Source organism: Eutrema salsugineum, unplaced genomic scaffold (assembly GCF_000478725.1).
Source record: "Eutrema salsugineum unplaced genomic scaffold, Eutsalg1_0 scaffold_10, whole genome shotgun sequence".
NCBI lineage: Eukaryota > Viridiplantae > Streptophyta > Magnoliopsida > Brassicales > Brassicaceae > Eutrema > Eutrema salsugineum.
Genome location: NW_006256908.1, coordinates 1,180,213 through 1,206,635, shown reverse-complemented (window position 1 = coordinate 1,206,635; position 26,423 = coordinate 1,180,213). Strand labels below are relative to the sequence as shown.

General features: G+C 41.8%; 1 protein-coding gene and 4 non-coding genes across 5 annotated transcripts; 2 read left to right on the top strand and 3 right to left on the bottom strand.

Annotated features, from left to right (window-relative positions):
• The first annotated feature begins 9,133 nt into the window (after positions 1–9,133).
• Positions 9,134–9,240, top strand: LOC112081693. Its single transcript, XR_002896615.1, has one exon. It is a non-coding gene; the product is annotated as a small nucleolar RNA R71 (small nucleolar RNA).
• Positions 9,241–14,844: 5,604 nt separating this feature from the next.
• On the bottom strand, positions 14,845–14,951 carry LOC112081681. Its single transcript, XR_002896603.1, has one exon. It is a non-coding gene; the product is annotated as a small nucleolar RNA R71 (small nucleolar RNA).
• Positions 14,952–17,356: 2,405 nt separating this feature from the next.
• LOC112081730 lies at positions 17,357–17,467 on the bottom strand. The gene has a single exon (XR_002896652.1). It is a non-coding gene; the product is annotated as a small nucleolar RNA R71 (small nucleolar RNA).
• Positions 17,468–18,257: 790 nt separating this feature from the next.
• Positions 18,258–20,390, top strand: LOC112090245. The gene has a single exon (XM_024161098.1). It carries the CDS (start codon positions 18,258–18,260, stop codon positions 20,388–20,390), a length of 2,133 nt encoding a protein of 710 aa, XP_024016866.1.
• A 3,493-nt stretch (positions 20,391–23,883) lies between these two features.
• Positions 23,884–23,990, bottom strand: LOC112081719. Its single transcript, XR_002896641.1, has one exon. It is a non-coding gene; the product is annotated as a small nucleolar RNA R71 (small nucleolar RNA).
• Positions 23,991–26,423: the final 2,433 nt, after the last annotated feature.

Genomic DNA, 26,423 nt, shown 5'->3' with positions numbered 1-26,423 from the left:
CACACTTATTCCTCGCCAAAACTCTCAGTTCCTTGATGTTGGAACACAGCACTCAATGAGACCTGCCCTTGTCGCTCTAAACCTAACACTTTCTGCTAAGTTTGATCCAAGATGGCCTTTCAATTCACACACAAACATTGGCTTGAAAGAAGGATGGGTTCAAGGTATGGGAACTGATCCATGATGTGGATTCAGCTACTTGAGCTAAGGAAAAGAGTGGTAAAAACAGTGGTTCTAGCTCAAGTATGTATATTGGTATCCACAAGCTTTTTCAAACAATGCATCACAAGATATTTTCAAGTCAAGTTCAAGGTTCCCGTTTAATTAGAGTTGAGTTCAATTCAAACTTGGTTCTCAGATTCAAATCATTTCAGACTTTGCAAGCACAGAAAAAGATTCACAAGCATATTCAATTCAAGTTCTCAAAGTGATATACTCTCTAGAAAACCTATCATTACTCCCTGCAAGATGCAACCTATATGCAAATGTAATCTAGACTCAATCCTAAAAAATGAGAATGCAACTACATGATCATTTTTTTGGTTTTTATATGCACTTAGATGAGACTACATGAATATGCAACTAAAATGTGACTCAAGACTCAAAGTGTAAAATAAGAGAAGAGAAAACATGATTAGTAAAGGATGAAACTCCTCCCCCACACTTAAATAACACAGTCCCCTGTGTTATAAAAGCATGAGAAAGGAGTTTAAAACAAAGTAAACAAGTAGAATGCAAAAGAAAAAGAAAGATCTACATGCTATTTACAAGGTTTTGAGTGTTTACCTCAATCGCTGAGGTCTGATCCCAAGTAATGGGATGGATTGGAGGTTGAACATGATGGGGTGGAATATCTGGGTGGGCTGCTCTCAGGTGAGTCTGGTTGGAACGCTGTGGCCGGATTCACCCAATCTTCTTTTCCTGGTGGTAGCACAAGGTCATTGGCAGCTGAGCTTTCTCCCACCTCTTCTCTTGTATCTCGTTTGGGTGAGGTGGCTGGAGCTGTGAGCTTTTTAACCTTCTTCTTAAGCTGCCTAACACAGTCGACCAGCTTGTGGATCGTTTTGTCTTGCCATTTGCACCATTTCTGAAGGGTGTTAACTCTGGAATACAGCTTCCTTGTGTGATAGTCAGGCTCACCCCAAAAGTAAGGATCAAAGTGATACCTTCCTGCACCCATCCTTCTTTCAAAATCTCTTGGCCCCTCATTCTCACAACCAGCGGTCCTAGTTATGTCCTCCTCTTCAACTGGCTCTTTACCCTTAGAACTGATTGGCTTCTTACATTTGGGGATTGGAGGGTGAATGGCTGAGTTGTAGAGCTGATCTTTTAGGACAATAAAGGAGACATTGTGCCTTTCTGTGAGAGTGGTGATGGCTGGGTTTGGCAACAGAACATGAACTTTTTCATCTTGCAAGAGCTTGTACAAGAAGTGTACACCATTGCTTTCTTTTAGAAACCCAACCTTGGTGAGGGTAACTTCATCAATCAACCCAGGTCTGACTGCAACATTATCAAAGACAAAACCTCTTGCTTTCAGAATCCTTGTCACTAGCCATCCATTGTGCAACTTAGTGAGCTTCTTTCTTTTACCCTCACTCCAAGCAATGTCCTTGTAAATCAGCATTTGGCGTGCCAAGAATGCACCACTAGAAGGGATGTAATGTGGAAGGTGAAACTCTCTCTTGCTCTTCAAGTGACTGATGAGAGGATGAAGACCCATACCCAATAGCTCCATGTCGGCTAGATGCACCACTCCATCATTGTGCTTGGTAAAGAACATTTGGCAAAGCACCTTGTGAGCATAGCGGATTGCTGGGTTTCTTATCCATGAACTCTTGCATCTTCCTCCTCTGAAGCTCCCAAAAGCAATTGTATCCCACAAGTCAGTGATCATGTGATCAGGGTATGTGAACTTCACTGTCTCTTCTTGTGCAGGTCTTGTAAAAGCAAAGATCTCATCAAGTTCTTTGAAGCTTACATGGTGTTGTGCACCATCTATTGTGAATTCTATGTGCCCAAGACCATTGCCCTCTTTGATTCTTGCATCTCTTGGGCCATATCCACAAACTTGAAGGGATGCAAGAAATTCTTGTGTAACATCATCATGAGCCACATCTCTAATCTCAAAGAATCCACCAAACCCCATGTTGTTGAAAATGAGCTGAACTTCTTCAAGAATACCCATCTTCCTCAGCAGCTCCATATCAGGGAACTTGGTTTGCTGCACTTTTGCATCTCTGAACATGTCAAAGTAGTCATCAAAAGTTGGCTCTCTTTCCTCAGAACCTGGCTTTGCTTTCTTGGCCCGCTTCAATGCTGTTTCAGGGTCACTCTCTGTTCCTTCTTCATCCTCAGCCACAACCACCTCTTTTCCTGCTCCGTGAACGACTTCAACCAATGCCAGCTCTGTACCAGGAGTTTTTGAAGTGGAGGCCTTTGTTTTCTTTGGTGCAGCAATCTTCTTTGTTTTCTTCTCAGCTGAATCCTTTGGCTTTCTCCTCCTTTTCTGTTTCTCGAAAACTTTGTGCCCAAAAGGCAAAATCTGCTCCGCTGATTTCTCTTTTTTAGATTTCTCCATGGCTGCTTGTCTTTTTGTTCCTCCCATCCTGCATTTCCTCAAACCATTGTAAGCACCAAAGCAAGAGAACAACAAAAGTTTTTCAAAAATTCACCAAGTTCATGAGCAGCATCAATCGATTTTTCTTTAAAAGAAGGTATTGCAATCTGATTAAAAACTCATTAAACTCAAGGCAATGGCAAGAAGCAATGCACACAAATAGTTCAGCTTGAAACACAATTTCTTAAAAAAATCTATTCACATGGTGATTTTCAAGAAAATTTCTCAAAAATTCCAAGAACAGGTCATTCTCAAGCAAGATTCATGAAATCCCTATCCATTCTACTTGCACAACACTCACAAAATGATTCCAAGGTATCAAGAAACCCATTAAAATCGATTCCATTTGTTTTTCTCTGTTCATGAACAGTACTCTAAAGCATGGAAAAGGTGAGTTTTAACAGCTTAAATACCTTGGAATCTTCAAGTTTCGAGTGTAAAACGGATGTGCAACAAGAAACTAGACAGGAATACGAGTTCAATGCAGTTGGAATCACTCAATTTGATGCAGCAACGAGAGAGATATGAAAGTTTAGAGTTCAAGAATGGAGAAGAGAGAGCAAACTCGCGATGAAGAAGAAAGAGTGGTGGGGAACAGCTGGCCTGGCGCGTCTGTTGACCGGTCAACGTCCGTACGGTCAACTGGAATTCAAATTTTGGATCGCGCCTCTTTGACCGTGTCACATGCCCGTGTCTACCACTCGAGGATGCTGCCTCTTTGCCGCGGTCTCGACTTGGTCGTGTCTTCAGGCCGTGGCAAACCCCGAGCATTGTCCTTCTTCTTTCTTCCTGCCACGGTATGATTGTGTCCCCGTGGCAAACCCCTCGTGGCTGTGCTCACTCTTCAGTCAAACCCTCAAAAACTTTGCCACGGTCAGGCTTTTAGCCCGTGTCTTGTAGACCGTGGCAAACAACGAACCTTGGCCGCTTCACTTTTGCTTTGCCACGGCCTAGTCTTTATCCCGTGGCACTCCTCTCGTGGCAACCTAATCGTGGCATTGTCCGAATGTTGCCTGGTCCCCTTTTGTTCTTGCCTCGGCCTTGGTGTGTCTCGTGTCATTCCCACCGTGGCAATCACCGAACGTTTGTGATTTTTGTGTACTTTGCCACGGCCTGACTCCTTCCCGTGGCAACCCCAACCGTGGCATTGTCCGAGCCTAGTCCTTTCTTCTTTTCTCTTTTGCCACGGCCGCTTAGGTTCCATGTTACAAGGCCGTGGCATTCACCGAACACATGCCTCCTTTTTGCCACGGTCTGGCCTTGAGACCGTGATTATCTCCCCGTGGCAGCACAAAGAGACTTGCCATGCCTTGTTTTTGACCGTGGCCGGCCCCCATGTCAAAGGCCGAGCACAAGCTTGTCTCCATTCCTTCATCTCTTTTCATTTTGCATTCACTTTCCAAAGGTTTAGACTCACACCCAACACCTGTAACACTCAACAGACCCATCAAAACATCCTAAATCATAAAAAAAAGAAAAGAATCAGAAGATCAAAAGCATATTTACAAAGGATAAGCTTGGGGTGTCTCCCAAGAGCACTTTGTTTAATGTCTCTAAGTTTGACTTTGGGAACCTGATTAACAGGCTGGTGGATCAAGAAGGGGAACTGATGTAGCTTCCTCCTTCCCTTGTGAAACTAAGTAATGCTTGATTCTCTGTCCATTCACCACAAATTCCTGACCATTCTTCCCTTCCAAGACAATGGCACCATAAGGCCTCACTTCAAGAACTTTGAAAGGTCCAGACCACCTAGACTTAAGCTTTCCTGGAAACAACTTAAGTCTGGAGTTGAAAAGCAAGACCAAATCACCAGACTTGAACTCCCTTTTTAGAATCTTCTGGTCATGCAGGTCCTTGGTCTTCTCCTTTTAGATTTTTGAGCTTTCAAAAGCTTCAAGCCTGATCTCCTCAAGTTCATGAAGTTGCATGATCCTTTTCTCTTGAGCTGTCTTGATATCAAAGTTTAGAAACTTCACAGCCCACATAGCTTTGTACTCCAACTCAACAGGAAGGTGGCAGCTCTTCCCATATAGCAAACTGAATGGTGATGTTCCAATTGGAGTTTTAAAGGCATTCCTGTAAGCCCATAATGCATCATCTAGCCTTTTGCTCCAATCTTTTCTGCTTGAGCTAACAGTCCTCTCAAGAATGGCCTTGATCTGTCTATTGGATACTTCAACCTGGCCACTAGTTTGAGGATGATATGGAGTAGCTATCTTGTGTTTAACTCCATGCTTTCTCAATAAACCTTCCAGAGTCTTGTTCAAAAAATGGGATCCTCCATCAGAGATGACAACCCTTGGAACTCCAAACCTTGGGAAGATGATGTTCTTGAACAGCCTCACTACAACCTTGGAATCATTGGTAGGGGAAGCAATGGCCTCAACCCATTTGGACACATAGTCCACAGCAACAAGTATGTATTGATTTCCATAGGATGAAATGAAAGGTCCCATAAAGTCAATCCCCCAGCAATCAAAGATCTCAACCTCTAGAATGGGGTTTTGAGGCATCTCACTTCTCTTAGATATGTTCCCATGCCTCTGACAGGCATCACATGCTGAAACCACCAACTGGGCATCTTTGAACATTGTAGGCCACCAAAACCCACTTTGAAGAACCTTTGCCACAGTTTTGAATGCCCCCATGTGACCTCCAAAAGCAGAACCATGACATTCTTGCAACACAGGTTGCATCTCCTCTTCAGCAAGACACCTTCTGTAAAGCTGATCCTTGTTCAGAACATAGAGGTAGGGCTCATCCCAATAGTATCTCTGGACATCTCTGAAGAACTTTTTCCTCTTGTAAGCATCCAATTCAGGAGGCTCCACCCCACATGCAAGATAGTTCACTATGTCTGCAAACCAAGGCATCCTCCTTTCTTGAGTGCTCTCTACTTCCTCAAATTCCAAGTAGGAATGGAGCACCATCAGAGACTCTTCAGGCAAAGCATCATCTATGGGGACTTTTTCTTCAATCCTCAGCCTTGAGAGATGGTCTGCAGCACCATTCTCAATCCCCTTTTTATCAAGCACCTCCATATCAAACTCTTGGAGCAATAAAACCCATCTCAACAGCCTTGGCTTGGCATCTTTCTTGGTCATCAAGTACCTGAGGGCTGCATGATCAGTATACACAATGGCCTTTGATCCCACCAGGTAGCTTCTGAACTTATCAAAGGCAAAAACTATTGCCAGCATTTCCTTTTCAGTTGTAGTATACTTTTCTTGGACAGAGTCAAGTGTTCTACTGGCATAGTAGATCACATGCAGCTTCTTGTCTTTCTTTTGTCCAAGTACTGCTCCAACAGCAAAGTCAGAAGCATCTGTCATGACCTCAAAAGGTAGAGACCAGTCTGGTGCCTGAACTATTGGTGCACTAACCAATGCCTCCTTGATCAACTTGAAGGCTTCTTCACATTCAGCATCAAAAATGAAATCTACTTCCTTACACAACAGTCTTGTTAAAGGCCTGGCAATCCTTGAGAAGTCCTTTATGAATCTTCTATAAAACCCTGCATGGCCCAGGAAGCTCCTTATCCCTTTAACTGAAGTGGGGGTTTGCAGATTCACCATCACCTCCACCTTTGCCTTATCAACCTCAATACCCTTTTCAGAGACCTTGTGCCCAAGGACTATTCCTTCTTGAACCATGAAATGACACTTCTCCCAGTTCAGCACCAAGTTGTGCTGCTCACATCTCTCCAACACCTGTGTCAAATTAGAGAGACAATCCGAGAAGGAGGAGCCATAGACACTAAAGTCATCCATGAACACCTCAACTTTCTCTTCAATAATGTCAGAGAAAATGTGCATCATACATCTTTGAAAAGTGGCTGGTGCATTACATAAACCGAAGGGCATTCTCCTATAAGCATAAGTGCCATAAGGGCATGCGAATGTTTTTTTCTCTTGATCTCTTGGATCTATGGGAATTTGAAAAAATCCAGAGTACCCATCGAGAAAACAAAAATAAGGATGATTAGCTAACCTTTCAAACATTTGATCAATGAATGGTAAAGGGAAATGATCTTTTCTAGAAGCAGAATTCAATTCCCTATAGTCAATGCACATGCGATGGCCAGTTATAGTTCTCTGAGCTATGAGTTCATCCTTATCGTTTTTCACCACTGTGATCCCACCTTTCTTGGGCACAACGTGAACAGGAGACACCCATCTTGAGTCAGAGATTGGGTAAATTATCCCTGCCTCAAGAAGCTTTAGTATCTCCTTCTTAACCACTTCCCTAAGGTTGGGGTTAAGTCTACGTTGGTGCTCAATAGAGGACATGGCTTGGTCCTCCAGGTGGATCCTGTGGGTGCATATTTCAGGAGAGATTCCTCTAATATCTGCCAAGGAATACCCTATGGCTCTCCTGAATTTCCTTATTTCACTAAGTAATGCACGTTCCTCATGCTCCAGCAAGTTATCATTTATGATCACGGGAAAAGTAGAGTTTAGGCCTAGGAATGCATACCTGAGCCCTGTTGGTAGAGGCTTTAGCTCAACAGAGGGTGCATCCGCCTCATTCCAGTCCTGGTCCAGGTTGCTTTGGCTGGTGACTGGTTCCTTGATAGCAAAGACTTCAGAACCACTTTGTTCCAGCTCCAAGAACCTTGTTTCAGGACCCAGCTCTCTTGCATTGTCCAGATACAGCTTATACCCTTCACTTGCTTCAGCCAAGAGCCCATTATCTCCTTGTTCTTGAGTTAGAGTAGCTTGAAGAGGATCCTCAGTGTTCAGTTCCTCAAGCAACTCATCAGCCAACTGGTCCATTGTCTCCACATAGAAACATTGACCTTCAATGGTGGGTTTCTTCATCATCTCATTCACATCAAACTTGAGCCTTTCAGACCCAAGTTGAAGCTCTATTATCCCACCTCTCACATCAATAATAGCTCCTGTTGTGGCTAAGAATGGCCTGCCCAAGATGAGAGGATCTACTGGTTCCTCATCCATTTCCAGCAAAACAAAATCTGTTGGAACCTCAAAACCACCTATCTTGACAGGTAGATCTTCCAACATACCAACAGGCAATCTAACTGATCTATCTGCAAGGATAAGAGAAATCTTTGAAGGTTTGAAAACTCTAAAGCCCAGCTTCTGTGCTATGGAGAATGGCATCAAGCTGACTGATGCTCCTAAATCACAAAGACATCCAGAGAATAGAAGAGGTCCAATGGCACAAGGGAGTGTGAAGCTCCCTGGATCAGTTAACTTCCTTGGAATGGACTTCTTCTGAATGATAGCACTGCATTCATGACTTAGTACTACCATGCCTTGAAGCTCTTTTGTCTTGTTCAGAATTGCATCCTTCAAGAACTTCCCCATCTTTGGCATCATTAGGAATGCATCAATGAGAGGCATTGTGAGTGGTGTCTCTTTGAGTGCCTTCTCAAATACAGCTCTTGCCTTGTTCACTAGTTGCTTCTTAAATCTCCCTGGAAATGGGAGCTTGGGTTGGTATGGAGGTGGTGGCACATACTTCTTCTCTGGTTCTGGTTCCTTTGCTACCTCTTTACCTTTTTCTGTCCTTGGTTTCTCAGCAACTTGATCATCCTTTAAGGCTGCCTCCCCCTCAGGTTGATCATTATCCTCAATGATCACTTTCTTGTTCTCAATACCAGGTAATTCCTTGCCACTCCTCAGTGTAATTGCTTTGGCATATTCCTTGGGGTTGGGTTCTGGTTTTCCAGGTAGGTGACCTTGGTTCCTTGAGCTTGATGCCTGGTTTTGCTTCAGTTCCTTGATTTCCTGCTGCATAGTCTGTTGACCCTGAAGTAGTTGTTGCAGAATACCAACCATATCTGTACCCATCTGTGGCTGCTGTTGGACCATTGGTGGCTGAAACTGTTGTTGAACCGGCGCCTGCTGTTGGAACTGTGGTGGACCAAACCCTGGTGGTGCCTTTGGCTGCTGTGAAGTGTAACCAGTGCCCTGAAATGGCTGCTGTTGCTGACCAAAACTCTGATTCTGACCAAATTGATTCTTGGGTTGGAATGACCCTTGAAAGTTGTTCTTGGGAACAAAGTTCTTTGGAGCTTGAGAATTGGGATAGACCTGGTCTTGTGGGTTAGCTACATTGGTGTTCCTGTAAGAGAGGTTTGGATTGGCGTTACCATACTGATATCTTTGGAACCTCTGATTCCCAATGTAGTTGAGCTCCTCTTGGGTAAGACCTTCTTCACTTATGTTCTCAAAAATTTGAGAAGGTTCCTCATACTCTCCAACAAAATGCATTGGCTTATGAGTGGTGAATTTCAGCTTGTCCAATTCACTCCTCAACTCCTTAACTTCTCTGGTGAGCCTCTGTTCTGAGCTTGAACCTTCAGACCTATTTGATCTGTCATAGTCTTCACCATAAGTGTCATTGCTCAATGCTAAGTTCTCCACTAGCTCTAAAGCAGCATGTATCTCTTTACCCAGAAAGTTCCCATTGGAAGCAGTATCCAGCTGGTTTCTAATCTTGGGAAGAGCTCCCCTATACAGTGTGCTGAGAAGAGAAGCCTCACTAAACCCATGGTGTGGGCATTGGTTTGTGTAGCTCCTGAATCTCTCATATGCTTCACCAAAACTTTCATTGCTGTGCTGAGTGAAGCTAGAGATTTGGTTCCTCAGTTTTGCAGTTCTTGAGGTGGAGAAGAACTTAGATAAGAAGGCTTGCTTGCATTGCTCCCAGGCTTGAATGGAGCCTCTTGGAAGATTCTTCTCCCATTGATGAGCTTTATCACCAAGACTGAATGGGAATAGTCTTAGCTTGAAGCTGTCTTCTGAAACTCCGTTTATCTTGGTCAGATCACACACCTTATCAAACTGGTCCAAGTGTTCCAAGGGATCTTCCATTGCTAACCCATGGAACTTTGAGTTCTGGACCATATTCAGCAATGATGCTTTCACTTCAAAGTTGTTGTTTTGCACAGGTGGTGCCTGAATACCAGCTCCATACTGATGAGCATTGGCCCTGTCATTCTCTCCAACATAGACTTGGGGTTGCTCATATCTTCTTTGCTGTGGTTGGAAAGGGTGGGGTTGGTGGTGCACCTGGTGTCTTTGCTGAACATTGGCCTGATGCCTCTGTTGATGAGCTTGAGCTTGTCCATGGTGGACATAAGCTTGTTGATGGTGCACCTGTTCCTGCTGAACATTACCCTGGTGAAGCCCTTGACCAACTCCAATACCAGCTCCATGACCTTGAGCCTGTTGCTCCTGAACTGGTTGTTCTATATCTACTACGTGATCTCCTTTTTCTGCCATCTCAGTCTGATCAATTTGTCTACCACGTCTGTCTCTTCTCCTCCGTGGTACCAAAAGGTTGATGTTGTCGTTTAGAGGAAAAGGAGGACCACAGCTTCTTGATCTAGACCTGGTGTTCATACACCTGAAATCACAAACAGAACTTGAAAGGAATCAGTAAAAACAAGAAAGTAAGCACTTGATCTCAAGAACAGATCAGAGCTTAATGCTAATCAAACCACAATTTGGCAACGGCGCCAATTGATAGACAAGACTTTTTTAGGGTCTCAGGGCTATCAATCCCCTTGTCAATGTAGCACAAAGAGGTTTATCAATCCAGATGTGGTGTTAGACACTAAGCTATATGATCAAGTTCTTAATTCAAGCAAACAAGAGTGGGTTTTGATTAATCTAAAGACAACTATAAACATAAACAGGATTAAAGACTAATGACAATGACAAATGATATGATGTGAATATGATATGATGGAGGCATGAGATTCTAGACATGATAGTTGGTCAGGGTGCTTTGGTGTTAAACTAGAAATGCTAATGACAATGATGAGACATGATTTAAGTGATTAAGAACTCTAATCTAGGTTAATCCTCTCATGAAAGTATTAACCCCTATACCAATCCATTTTCAAACCAAATTCCCATTTGTGAAATATGAATCAATATGCATTAATAAACAGTTCTCAATGATCATTCAAGCATTTAACAAATCATTCCCATGATGAAAAATTACTTAAACCTCTAACACAACTCTTTCAGGAATTTCATCAAACACTTTTGGTGCATGAAATTTCCAGAATCTAGATTTCAAGTGATTATCAAGGATCTAGCATAGAGAACAGTTGTTTAGAGAAATGAACCAATGAATCTAGCCCTAAGCACTCCTAATCTAACACTTTAGCACCCTAACCTACACATCTAGAACCTCATTAAGGTGACTACTCACTAATCATGATCAACACACTAAACCCTTTGCAAGATGTGTTGTTAATCATGATTAGAAGTTGATTCTGATGATAAGAAATGATGAACCAGATGGAAAGAAACTGCAATATCGATTTAAACTCTCTAAAACAAAGTGTATTCAGTGGTTTTTCACAAAAAGGGGGAAAAAGACTAAAAGTAGATTAAGTCCTCCTCTACAAATTAGGTCTAAAAACATTATAAAGGGGGCTTGGGCGAACCGGGTCAACCCGGAACAAACCGGGTACTGACCCGGCCTTGATGGGCAAAGAAAGGTTTGCCACGGTCTGGTGTGTCCTTGGTGTGACCGTGGCATTCCTGACCGTGTCAAAGACTTCATTTGTGTTCTTGGTTCATTTTGATGCCACGGTCTGATCAAGCTTCATCTGGAACTCGTGGCAAGCTACCGTGTCAAACGCCGAAGATGTGTAAAGGTTGCCACGGTCAAGCCTCCAGACCGTGGCATTCAAACCGTGCCAAGAGCCGAAGGTATGTAAAGGTTGCCACGGTCAAACCCCCAGACCGTGGCATTTAGGCCGTGTCAATCGCCGAAGGTTGCAAGATTCTTCTCAGCCAAGTGTATGCTTGCCACGGTCAGGTGTAGACCGTGGCATGAAGATCGTGTCATTGGCCGAGGGTGCACAAAAGTTACCACGGCCAAGTGTGGACCATGGCATTCTATCGCGGCATGCTTAACTTGGTCGCTTTGGGCTGTCTGGACCATCTCGCACTCCGGAGAGTGTAACTTCCTGGAGATTTGTCCGAATTGAGTGATTCTGGTTGCGGAAGACAGAGGACTCATTTATCTACAACTTTGGTGAAGGACATTTCGATGCTTGGGAAGTTTAAGTCTTCCTGGAGGGCACATCTTTGCAGTGCATTTACACGACCAGAGAGAGGCGTCTAGACATGTGTCCATTCCGGAGACCGTATCTTTCTGCTCAAAGCTCCGAATTGACTGATCTTGGATGTTCTGGAAAGAGGACTCAAATGTCTCTGATTCTCATTAAGGCCCCGGAAACTGAATCGGCCTGGAAGTGCACCGTCCTGCGCATCCTTCAGAACTGATCTGCTCGGTCCGGAACAGCTGCGAGACAGGGGTTCCTTCCGACGAGCTTAACTCTCTGCTCACGCGTTCGAATCCCACGATTCCAATTGCTATGAAACCGTGATCAAGTCTTCTCCAACTTCTATGAAGCACCCGCCGTCTGAATCGGACCGGAAGGCTCCCCGGACAGGCGATTTCTGAGACTCGTTCACACCCGGAGATTTTGGCCGATACACTTCATTCGCGGTACATGGAAATGGCCGGTAAAGCTTCCCTCGGTACATGAAAATGGCCGGTAAAACCTTCTTGGCCAGCGAGAATGGCCGATAAAACCTTCCTGGCCAGCGAGAATGGCCGATAATCTCCCAAGACCCAATTTTTCCACTTTTTCAAGCTTTGCTCACCATTCCACCTCCTGGATTCATCTTTTCAGCTCCACATTCACCTGATAGACACTCAAAACATGCAATAGACTGATTGGGACCTAATGCATCTCCTAAGTTCTAAAACAAACCCTAAGGACCTAAAATGCATGAAATAAAACATGATTTGGAATGATTTATGCAACCTAAATGATGCAAATTATGAACATATCACTTTTGGCGTTTGACACGACCACTTGCCACGGGTTTTGGACGAGACTTGCTAGACCGTGCCACCAAGATTCAACCAAGAACACGCGAACAAGACTTTGACACGGTCAAGTTGCCACGGCCTGACCAAGAACATGCTGGACCGTGGCAAACCCATCTTTTACCCACCAAGGCCGGGTCAGTACCCGGTTTGTTCCGGGTTGACCCGGTTCGACCAAGACATCTATAAATAGTTTTTAGACCTAATTTGGAGAGAACCTTTTATCCATTTTTAGTCTCTTTTCCCTTTTTGTGAAAGACCACTTGTTACACTTTGCTTTTGAGCTTAATATCTATTTGAAGAGTCTTTTTCATCTTGTTTTATCATTTCTTATCATCAAATCACACTTCTAATCATGATTAATAACACATCTTGCAAAGGATCTAGTTTGTTGATCATGATTAGTGAGTAATCTCATATTAAGGTCTTAGATATGTAGATTAGGGTGCTTAAGTGGTAGATTAGTGAGCTTAGGGGTTAGATCATGCATATTCCATTCTCTACAACCTTTTCTCTATGTTAGATCCATACAAATCATATGTGGTCTAGATTCTGGGCATTTCATGCACCAAAAGTGTTTGATGAAATGCCTGAACCAAGGTTGTTAGAGGTTTAAGTGTTATTCATCATGGGAATGATTGTCTATATGCTTAAATGACAGATTAAACTGATTCTTAATGCTTGTTAACTCATGTTTCACTGATGATGATTGGGTTAGAAACTGTTTTAGCATAGGAGTTAATACCTTCATGAGAGGATTAACTTAATTAAAGATGTTTATGTTGAATGGTTTGCTTGATCATATGATTCATTAGCTCATTAGTTTATCACTGAAGGCACCCTAATCCACTATCATGTCTAAGACCTTTCTCATCATCATACATACATTCTCATCACTTGTCATTTGTTTAGTTCTTTGTTTGATCACTTCTTTAGTCATTAATCTTGTTTTAAGTTTGTAGTTCTCATTAGTTAATCAAAACCACACTTGTTTGCTTGAACTAAGAATCTGATCACATAGCTTAGTGTCTAACACCACATTCTTGGATTGATAAACCCCTTGTACTACAAGACAGGGAATTGATAACCTCTACAAAGAGCCTTGAAAACTCTTAGCTATCAATTGGTTTGCTTGATCATATGATTCATTAGCTCATTAGTTTATCACTGAAGGCACCCTAATCCACTATCATGTCTAAGACCTTTCTCATCATCATACATACATTCTCATCACTTGTCATTTGTTTAGTTCTTTGTTTGATCACTTCTTTAGTCATTAATCTTGTTTTAAGTTTGTAGTTCTCATTAGTTAATCAAAACCACACTTGTTTGCTTGAATTAAGAATCTGATCACATAGCTTAGTGTCTAACACCACATTCTTGGATTGATAAACCCCTTGTACTACAAGACAGGGGGATTGATAACCTCTACAAAGAGCCTTGAAAACTCTTAGTTATCAATTGGTGCCGTTGCCAAATTGTGGTTTGTTTAGCATTAAGCTCTGATCTGTTCTTGAGATCAAGTGCTTATTTTCTTGTTTTTACTGATTACTTTCAAGTTCTGTTTGTGATTTCAGGTGTATGGACACCAGGTCTAGATCAAGAAGCTGTGGTCCACCTTTCCCTCTCAACGACAACATCAATCTTTTGGTACCAAGAAGGAGAAGGGACAGACGTGGAAGACAGGTTGATCAGGCTGATATGGAAGAACAAAGAGAGCACGTGGTAGATATAGAACCACCGGTTCAGGAGCAACAGGCTCAGGGTAATGGAGCTGGTAATGGAGTTGGTCAAGGGTTAAATCAGGGTAATGTTCATCAGGAACAGGTGCATCACCAACAAGCTTATGTCCACCAGGGACAAGCTCCAGCTCATCAGCAGAGGCATCAGGCCAATGCACAACAAAGACAACAGGTGCACCACCAACATCAACCTTTTCAACACCAGCAAAGAAGATATGAGCAACCACAAGTCTATGTTGGAGAGAATGAAAGGGCCAATGCTCATCAGTATGGAGCTGGAATTCAGGCACCACCTGTGCAAAACAACAACTTTGAAGTGAAGGCATCCTTATTGAATATGGTCCAGAACTCAAAGTTCCATGGATTAGCAATGGAAGATCCCTTGGAACACTGGGATCAATTTGATAAAGTGTGTGACCTGACAAAGATTAATGAGTTTCAGAAGACAGCTTCAAGCTAAGACTATTCCCATTCAGTCTTGGTGACAAAGCTCACCAATGGGAGAAGAATCTTCCAAGAGGCTCCATTCAAACCTGGGAGCAATGCAAGCAAGCCTTCCTGTCTAAGTTTTTCTCCACCTCCAGAACTGCTAAACTAAGGAATCAAATCTCTAGTTTCACTCAGCACAGCAATGAGAGTTTTGGTGAAGCATATGAGAGATTCAGGAGCTACACAAACCAATGCCCACACCATGGGTTTAGTGAGGCTTCTCTTCTCAGCACACTTTATAGAGGAGCTCTTCCCAAGGTTAGAAACCAGCTGGATACTGTTTCCAATGGGAACTTTCTGGGTAAGGAGATTCATGCTGCTTTAGAGCTAGTGGAGAACTTAGCACTGAGCAATGACACTTATGGTGAAGATGATAACACCGGATTTTTACCATTTTTATGGATCGTTTTAATATCTTATGCAGGTGTTTTAACTCTGTTTTCAATGGTTTTTAAGTGATATCTATGTTTTAGAGTTTTAAAAGACTTTTCAGGAAACTTGGACTAAAGATGTGCAATTTGGAACAAATGAGCAATTTTGGATAAATGCAGACCGTTAGAAGTATGGTACTCGATGGAGACCTTCTCACCGTCTGATCATCCCCAAAATATGAGACAACATAGAGGACACAACCAGATTTCTAATGAAATTGGTTTGGAGACAATCCAACGGTTAGATCTTCAGATATTCCCGATGCACTCAAGACTGAAAATGCAGTCTCGAAGGAGAGCATAGGCCGCGACCGCGGCCAGACCATGATTCCCCGCGGTCAGGACCACCGCGACCGCGGCCAGACAACGTTGACGTCCGAAAGTGACCTAATTCAAGCCCAAGTCCAGCCCAATACTCATTCTTCAAACCCTAGACGTTTCCAACGAATTAGAAGGCTATATATACTCGTTTGAGGTCATTCTAATGACCAAGCCGTGGAGAGAGAGCAGAGAAGAGCTGCATACCTCGGAGTTGCCGTCTTCGGGAGAAGAAGGAGTCGCCGAAGGAGCCACCATCGATCTCCATCTTCACCCTCGTTCATCGTTCTTTACCTTTCTCTTATTTAATTTCCAGCAAACTACAATACTTCTGTGATGTTTTTATACACTATGATTGAGTAATTCCCTTGTTGGGTTATAAGGGATTTTTCAAAGGGATTCATGGATTGATTTCTGGTTTGTTATATTAGGGTTTATCTTTAGAGTTCTTCGTCTAAATCTGCGTTTCGTTTATGTGGCTTTGATCGATAATCTAGCTACTGCGATTAGGTTGATTTACTCACCGAAAGTGTTGTTGAATCGATTAACCCTATATAGATGAACAAATTCTCTTAGACGGCGTGAGTCGATCTAAAGCGTTTTGTGAAATTATCAAACTAATTTATCTAGAAAACTTAGAGAACTGAATGGGAGTTTAGTAAATCTGAGTGAATTGATTTGTGATTAATACTACGTGAGTAGGTTAGTCTGAGTTTGATTTCAGGAACACATCTATAGAAAACTCTATATTTAATTCTCTTGTTAGCTAGTCTATGATTTCCCGGCGAATTCCCTAACGCCCAACACCTTCTCATATTGATTTAATCTTACTGTTTACTAGTTTTTAAGTTTATTATTTGCTATTTTCGTCACTGTTCACAACCCCCAAACAAACATCCATATTTTCATCTTAGCTCAGTCCTCATCTCAAGTAAACTCGTATTGTAGTTACTTGGTCTTCAGTGGATCGACCCCTAAGTACTACAACGTACATCTATGCGCTTGCAGAAAACTAGGGTTAAAACCTGAGCACATCAAGTTTTTGGCGCCGTTGCCGGGAACCTTTAACGTTGCCTACGAGTTTCAGATTAGAATCGAGTCTAAGGTACGTTCTCTTGTTCATTTTGAAAAAAAAAAAAAAATTCTAGTTATTATTTTATATAAAAAATATATATACATATAGAAATTAATATAAAAACGAAAAAGTATAAATATATATATATATAACTAAAAAAATATTTATTATTATATAAAATATATATATATCTATATATATAAATCTATATATTAACATTAAAAAAAAATTTTAAAAAATTATATATATATAAATATAAACTAAAAAACAAAATAAAATAAAAAACTAAAAACTAAAAACGAAAAAAAATATAAATATATATATGTACATAAATTAAATAATTAATTAATTAAAAAAAACACACACACATACATACACAAAAATTAGACTATGAGAATCCAATGTGGCATTGCAATGTATAGAAACGTCATGAATGAACACTTTATAAAAACACTCCGTATGCTTTCTATGAGAACCGTTTTCCCATTATTCTACAACCCATCAACGTAGACTATGAGATAAGTCCGAAGCTCATAAAATTGGTCAAGCAGAACCGGTTCCATGGCGATGCATCGGAGAATCCTATGGACCATCTCGAAGATTTTGAAGAAATCTGCAGTACTAAGCAATCGACCGGAGTTCCTGCAGATTTCATAAAGTGCAAGTTGTTTCCATTTTCTCTTTGTGATAAGGCACGTGCATGGTTTAAGTCTTTGTCTCCTGGTTCACTCGGATCATGGGACGAATGCAAGGCCACCTTCCTTAACAATTTCTACAACACCTCTAGATCAAACTTCTTTAGAGACAATATTTTTAGGTTCCAACAAAAAGGAGGCGAACCTTTTCATGAAGCTTGGGATCGTTATAAAGGCTACATTAGAGAATGTCCTCACCACGGTTTTACATAGACATGCGTCTTGAATACCTTCTACGAAGGTCTTGAATGGACATCTAAGGCGCCTCTAAATGTAGCAAGCGATGGAAACTTCATGACAAGGACTGTAGAAGAAGCTTACATCTTGATTAGTAATCTTGCTGCAAGCAGCAGAAACAATTGTCCTGATCAAGGAAGAATATCACGTTCTACTTCCCATGATCATAAGGAGATTGAAGAACTTAAAGCCATGGTGAAATTGTTTCTCCAAAACCAGCAGCGTTCTTTTAATGTCTGCGAAGCAGTTAATGCAGCTGAGATTAATCATCAACTTGGAGCACAAGATCACACCCATATGAATCTCCAATCTGCTCCAAAATCACCCCCAACCTCTCAAGACGACAAGCTCAAGCTTATGGTGCAACCACTTCTTATGAAGCTGCAAAGATTAGCAGACGATGTGGATATAAGAGTGGACTGCTTATACACTAACCTTAATGGTAAATTTGAAGCTCTTTCCACTCATGTTGATAGCATGGACGTGCAGCTATCACAAACAATAGATGGTTCATAAAGCACCGAAGCTATGGAGACACGAATCGCTGAGGTACATGAAGAAATCGCCCAAGACATCCGCAACCTTGAGCTTAAGTTAGACATCATGAATGATCACCTTAACAAGAACAATGAGGAGTCATTTCAGAAGTTCACTAACCTCTCAACTCATGTCAAGATGCTCTAGAAACAAATCGGACAAATTGGAGAAAGTGTGAAGAGACAAGATGGTCACCTTCCAGGAAAAACCGTAGACAATCCAATGTGGCGTTGCAATGTCATAAACACTGATGGTGAGAGAGAATTCACGCCTATTCCTAGCAATCAGGACACTGAAGTTGAATCTCCAGCATGTCCTGAAGAGTATGATGCAATAGGCAAAGTTCCACACCAAAGGAAGCTTCATAAGATAAACGATTCGGTGAAGTTTGTCTTCCCCTGCATAATTGAAGGTATGGAATTTTCTGACTCTCTATGTGACACAGGAGCGAATGTGAATGTGATGTCTAAAGAAATTGCAACCGAGATGGGGATATGTGATATCAAACCTCCTCACGGTAAGTTTGGAGACAATTCAAGCACGATTCCATATGGTTTCGTAACGGATTTGATGGTGCAAGTAGGAGGGTGTCTTGTTCCTGTTGATTTTCACATTCTTGAGATGGAAAATGACTCTCCCAGGGCGTTAATATTTGGAAGTTCATTCCTTGCAATAGTGGGGGCAGTTTTTGATTATCCCAACCGAAGAGTTTGTTTTTCTAAAGTCAAAAAGAGAATCTTCTATCCTGCAGTCTGTAGTGGTAGAAGCTCTTACTGTATAACCATCTACAAGGAAGAGAAGTTGATTCTAGACCCTGGAGATAACAAGGGAAGGTGCCAACACGTTTCTATACAAGCCCCGTTAGTCGAGCCTAAGGGAGTTGTCGAGTTGAGAAAATCAAAGCACAAAGCAAGGAAGTCTAAGCGCAAATCCAATAAATCTAAGGGCAAAGCTACCTCACCTGGTGCAAGCTCGACATCGACCTCTCAAGACCCTATTGGAGACGTGGAGAAAGATGGTAATGCTAAAGTAATCACCCCAGAGACACGTCCAGCCCCGCCTCCAAAAGCAAAACCTTCCGAGCTTCATTGGTTTATGCATATCGCGAATTACCTAGCAGCAGACGTCGAACCGCCACGATTCTTCGGCTACAACAAAAAGAAGTTCTTGCGTGATATAAAAAGGTACTTTTGGGATGAACCATATCTTTATAAGCAGTGTGCAGATAACTTGTTTCGCAGGTGCATCTCCGAAGAAGAAGTTCCAGAAATCCTTTTTCATTGTCACAGATCTAACTATGCTGAACACTTTGCTACTGATAAGACTGTAGCGAAGGTTTTACAAACTGATTATTGGTGGCCTACCATGTTCAAGGACGCCCATAAATTCGTATCTAAGTGTGATGGTTGTCAAAGACAAGGGAACATCAGCAAACGAAAAGAGATGCCACAAAACTTCATTCAAGAAGTCGAAGTTTTTGATGTTTGGGGAATCGACTTTATGGGTCCTTTTCCTTCGTCTTTTGGAAACAAGTACATCCTTGTTGCTGTTGACTACGTGTCTAAGTGGGTAGAAGCCATAGCCAGCCCCACAAATGACACAAAAGTAGTAATGAAGATGTTCAAGTCGACCATATTTCCAAGATTTGGTGTTCCGCGACTCGTCATCAGTGATGGTGGTTCTCACTTCATCAACAAAGTGTTTGAGAATCTATTGAAGAAAAATGGAGTGAAACATAAGGTAGCTACACCTTATCACCCACAGACAAGTGGCCAAGTGGAGGTATCAAACAGAGAACTCAAAAGAATTTTGGAAAAGACAATAGGACCGACAAGAAAAGATTGGTCAGCAAAGCTCGATGATGCTCTTTGGGCATATAGAACTGCGTTCAAAACCCCATTGGGTACTACACCTTTTCAACTTGTTTATGGTAAGGCTTGTCATCTTCCATGGGAGTTAGAGCTCAGAGCAGAATGGGCAAAAAGAAAGCTGAATTACGATATCCAGACGGCAAATGAGTTAGACGAGATTCGCCATAACGCCTATGAGAATTCTAAGATCTATAAGGAGAAGACGAAGGAGTTTTATGACAGGAAAATAGTTCATAAGACGTTCTCACCTAATGACCAGGTTCTACTTTATAACTCACGTCTAAAATTGTTTCCCGGAAAGCTTAAATCTCGATGGTCTGGACCTTTCAAGATCAAAGAAGTTTTACCCTATGGTGCTGTGGTTCTATGGAACCGTCAAGGAGGCGATTTCACTGTCAATGGACAACGTCTTAATCCATATCTTGTAGATATTCAAGAAGAAACAGAGGATCCAATCTCCTTAGCAGATGCGCATAATGCCTAAAAGACGACCAAGTCAAGCTAACGACTTAAAACAAGCACTTAGTGGGAGGCAACCCACTTGGTATTTTACTTATTTCCCTTTGATCTTTATTTTCTATTTTGTTGCATTTTTTTGTTTCATTTAATTTCAGGTTTTTACAAAGAAGAACGAATAAAAGACGAGAAGAAATCATAAACCGAAAACCGGCCATCACTCCGGCCCCGGTGAAACTTCGACCGACGGTGCAACCGCGACTCATTCTTCCGACAAGGTAAGTACATCTAAACACTTCAAATTTCTACTTCCTTATCCATCCTTTCTTATATTTCATCACACTGAGGACAGTGTGAAATAAGTCTGGGGGAGGATGTTCATCCGTTACTAACGAAATTTGATTTGTTTTGAGTTTGTTTTGGACATAAAAACTATTCAAAAAGTTTTCGAAAATTTTTTCAAAAATTTTTCAAAACGTTTTCAAACCAGGAACATAAATAAACAATACTATGATGATTTAGACCAGTGTGCTTCTACGCTATTTTCTCGTTTTTTGCTCTTTCTGTGATTTAGGCCTAGATTAGGCGGTAGCTAGAGTACTTACACTACGAACTCCCACCAGAGGACTTCTATTCATGGAGATTCTTTCTGACAGGATATACTAGCTCATTTTATTTGAACTTAATCTTGACTTAACTTTCTCATTAAAGCATTAGATCAGGGAAACGAATCATACATTCAGGACTCCTTTACCCTTTTACTACTCTTTGTTGATCCTGAATGGCTAGTTCACATTTAGCTAGTTCCCCACCGTAACCCAGCCTCTTTCAAACCACATGCACTCTTGTTTTTCATTTTCCTATATGCAGATATGTGCAAAAACGTCGGAGAGAAAGAGGATCAACGCGGTTTTCAGTCACTAAAGACAGAGACCTGCGATTTCATTGGAATGGTTCAATGATAACACCGGATTTTGACCATTTTTATGGATTATTTTAATATCTTTTACAGGTGTTTTTACTCCATTTTCAAAGGTTTTCAAAGGATTTCTATGTTTCCGGATTTTAAAAGACTTTTCAGGTAATTTTGGATAAAGAAGCATAAAATGGAACAAAAAGACTCTTTTGGATAAATGCAGACCGTCAGAACTCTCATGGAGAGACGAAGACCTTCTCACCGTCTGATCACCCTAAAAATTGGACAACTTATAGAAGAATCAACCAGCTTTCAAATGCACTTGGTTTGGAGACATTCCAACGGTTGGATCTCAAGATATTCCATTAGCCCCGAAGCCACGCGGAGTCGGCCAGCAGCTCACGCGACCACGGCCAACAAGCTATTTGTCGCGGCCAGAAGCTTCCCGACCGCGGCCAACAAGCCAATTGCCGCGGTAACAACACTCCCGACCGCGGCATTCAAGCTCCGACTTAAAGCCGACTTATCTGAAGCCCAAAGTCATTCCCAGCCTCAATTCCGGAACCCTAGAGACCATGGAGTATTGGGGACTATAAATACATGTCATTTAGGTCGTTTTTAGGAGAGCTTTTTGATACTTTACAGAAACCCTTTTCCTTTAGCCGTTTTTATGAGATTTTTGTAGAAGATTGTTCAAGTCCGAGTTCTTCAATAGAGAAGCTTTCTTTATCTATTTTCTTTACTGTTTTTCATTACTTTTATTAAAACCAATGATGATGTCGAACTCAGCCATGTCTGAGTAGATCCCGAGTTGGGCTTAGGGTTCCCGAAAGGGGCTCTCATAATCGATTAAGACATCTAGGTTTATAGATCTGGGATTTCGACCTGTTCTCCGTTTATTCTTGTTCTTATTGCACGTATGCTTGATTGATCACCTAGTATCTGATCTAGATAGTTAGTGTTGCGAAAGTTTTCATTAAGTATCAGCCTAGAATGAAACAGGCGATTTTTCCGTAGGAGTGGAAACCTACCTGCGGCGAGATCGTGAGTATTGACGAGTCTTATGCAGCTCTTGCGTTCTCTCCCTTCCAGGGCCAGAGTGGAAACCTACTGGTCAGGGTTGCGAGAAACAGTTGGTTATGATCACGACAGTGACGTAGTCATACCGCCGTACTCTAGCTCTAGAACCCATATATTGTTATCCGTCAATCCCAATCTATCTACCTTAATGTTAAAACCGATTATGATCCCTTAGAGTTCCCAAAAGCTCAGCGTTTTTAGCCATAGTTTACAATTTCCATCGATTTTTACTTGCTCTTTTAGACCTGCATTTTAATTTCCTTAGTTCGTTATTTACTTGCTTTATTTACCTTTCATGCGATATTTTACTTGCCTTATCTTTGTTTAGTTCGATATTTTACTTGTTCTACTGCCTTTCATTCGATTTCTTTACTTGCCTTTTAGGATAGATTTATTTGCTTTATTTACCTTTAGTTTAATTCAAGAAAAACAACCAACCTTTAAAACCAATTTAGTCTAGACATAAAGTTAAAAACCGTAGAAGAATACCAGGCACACAAATCTCTGTGGATTCGATCCCTAAATACTACAACAGATTAGCTGTGCACTTGCGGCTTTCTTTTGTTTTGTTAAGGGTAAAACTTGTTCCCTCACGTAGTTGACACACACACACCCCATCAAGTTTTTGGCGCCGTTGCCGGGGATTTGTTTCGCTGCCTTTTGCTATTTTTCTTGTTTTAACTTCGGTTCTAGACACCTGATCTCTAGTTCTTTCTTAAAGTTTTTCTGAACTATCTTTCCCTTCTTTTGTCTTTCTCTGAATTGCATGAATACCAGGCGTAGACCTGCAGGAGACATTCCAACTCTAGATGAGATAGACAGACACGAAAGAGAACTTCGAAGACTTAGACGAACGCAAGGAATGGCCAACGACGACCAGCCTGGAGATCCTATTAATCGAAATTTAAATATGGACCAAGAAGGGTCCGAACATGGAGAAAACGAAGAGAATGATCACATAGAAGGTGATCATGCTCGACAAGATGGAGAGGAGGATGAGGTTCTTCCAAGAAACCACCAGAACCGAGAGAGAGAAGGACGTGAAGACCTTGATCCACCCATCAATGTAGCCGATGGTGAAAACCCAGCAATGCAGCCGAATGAACGCATTCACCGCCCCATTCCGCCAGCAAATCAACACCGAAGACAAGCCAGGAACCATCGCATAGCTGATTTTGATGCACCTACTCAAAATTTTCAGAATCGATCTGCGATTCAAGTACCATTTCCAAACCGGAATGAGTTTGAAGTCAAGCCTCAAATCATCTCATTGGTGAAGCAAAACCAATTTCATGGAGTTCCTTCTGAGCACCCAATGGACCATATCGAGCTTTTTGAAGAAATTTGCAGCATGATGAGAACAAACCAAGTTCCACCTGACTATTTAAAGTGTAAGTTGTTCCCTTTTTCATTAGCAGATAAAGCTCACCGTTGGTTGAAGTCTTTGCCTGGAGGATCGATTACTAATTGGGTAGAATGTAGAACTGCTTTCTTGAACCACTTCTACACTAAGTCAAGGTCGAACAATTTGAGAACGAAGATCTCAACCTTTCAACAAGGGCCAACTGAATCTTTCTATGAAGCTTGGGAACGTTTTAAGGAGTATGAACGTGATTGCCCTCATCATGGATTTCATGGATCAAGCTTGCTGAGCACATTTTATCGAGGTTTGCAACCAAAATACAAACTTTCACTTGATACAGCTAGCAATGGAGATTTTGGGCAAAAGACGATAACTCAAGGAAGAGCCCTCATCGAAAATTTGGCTCAAGCCAATAGCAATGATTGTCCTGAATATGATCGATCGATGAAGCAAGCCGGAACAGACAACAAGGAGATAACCGAGTTGAAGAACATGGTGAGCCAGCTTCTGAGAAGCAACAATCGCCCAATCCATGCTTGTGAAACCAACAATGGCGCAGAAGAGGAAGGACCTAGTGATATCGATCACATTAATCAAGCATTTCAAGAAGAAGATGTGAACTACGTAGGAGCACTGGTGCCATACCAAAATCGCTCCAACAACAACTTCAACAACAACTTCCGGAATGAAAATTACAAAAATCTCTCTTACCACAATGATAACTAAGAGTTTTCAGGCTCTTAGAAGGGTTATCAATCCCCTTGTCAAAGTAGTATAAGGGGTGTCAAACCAAGCTTGTAAACGAGACACTAGCCTATGTCATTTGTTCACTTAAGTCAAGACAAGATGATAAAAGTTTGGTGACGATGATTATCAGGCAAATGAGCAATAAAGTTAAATAAAAACAGAGATTTAAACTAATCAAGATGCAAATAAAGTTAAATAAAAGTCGTTTCCAGCTTCAGTTCTTACGTATGCATGCCTCGATCTAACCATGCCAAGGTTTTGGCACGAGGTCTAGTCCAGAATACTTCCAAGATATGAGCCTCGACTTGAGTGACGCCAAGGTAAAGATACCGAGGCTTGTGAAAATACTTAGCGCGTATCGCAACTCTTTTAGGCTTGTATCGACCATGTCACCTTCCGGAAGCAGTAACTTTCAGCACACGACTCCAATTGCTCTGGGACCAGTTCCACAGTCAAGATGACTCAATAAGCTCGAACTTTGGTCAAGAAACCATCGGAGCTTGGGGAGTGGAAGGCTTCCTGGATTTAACATCTTTGTGCTGCATTGAAATCACCGGAAAATAGACTTCAAGACCGATGTGAACTCCGGAAACCCTATCTTCCAAACCTTTGCTCCGAATTGAGCGATTCTAAATGCTCTGAGAAGATCTTCCATGGTTCTCGAACTTTGGTGAAGACCGGGTAAGCTGATTCAGTCTGGAGGGGCTCCGTCCGCCATGATCTTTGAAGTTCACCGTTCAGTTCTCGGGTACGCGCAATGCTGGTGAATGCTTCGGAAGCCATATCTTTCTCTCCACTGGTCCGAATTGGATGATTCCAACTGTTATGGAATCTTTGCTTGATTATATCCAACTTTGGTGAAGACCCCGACAACTGATTCGGATCGGAAGGTTCCCCGGATTGCTGATCTCTGAATTGCGCGGGCAAGGACAACTTTTGGTCGTAAAAACCTTCCCGCGGTAAGAAAAATGGCCGAGGGCTGTGTACCGCGGTAAGCTTTTTGGTCGTAAAAATTCTTGCCTCGGTCAAAAACTTGTCCTGTGGTATTTTTGCACTCGATACTCGATTCTGGCCGATCGGTAAGGTTTTGGCCGGTAATGAGCGTCCGGTAAACATTTTGGCCGAGGTTTCCGACCAGCCGGTACGAGATTTGGCCGAGAAACTCCTCCAAGCGGTTTTCACCATTTTTGACCCTTTTCTTCACCGTTTTCTTTTCTGTTCCTCTTCTTAGGCTCCAATTGGTCTCCAAAGCTCCTGATAAAGACTTCAAAACATGCAAAACTCTTTGGGACCTAATGCAAGCCCTAAGTCCTATTTTAACGCCTAAAGACTCAATTTACATGAGAAAACACATGATGAGGACTCTATAATGCAATCTAAATGATGTAAAATATAGACATATCAACTCCCCCACACTTGTCCTTTGCTTGTGCTCAAGCAAAAAGAACAAATGAGAGAGAGAGGTTGTAATGCAGATGGAGCTCATATTTCCTTTCTAGAGAGAAGTGACCACAAGAGAACTCGGATTCATGCTCAAATATGCAATGCAAAGCTATACCCGGATATTTTCAAACTAAAACACGGAATCTCCACAAGTCATTATCACATTCAACTCTTTCACATTCATTAAGTTCGTAACTGGTGAATCAAATGATGCAATGTTCAAATAGGCTGGCTTGGCTAGGGTGAGGTCATGAGATAAAAATAATCTCATCAATATTCCGGTGGATGCAATGCAACAGGGGATCTCTCAATGAACAACTAAACTTCGGCAGAATGCTAATAGTAAAAGCAACCTATGCATACAAGGGCAAGACTCATTACACCCCACACTCCACTCAAAGCGTTTCTCACTTGCTCACCCTCTCAGAATCCTCACTCTTCACAATCGTTTTCTTTTCACTAGGGGACTCGCCGTTTTCTTTCATCTTCAAGTCTTGGTTTTCACTTATTCA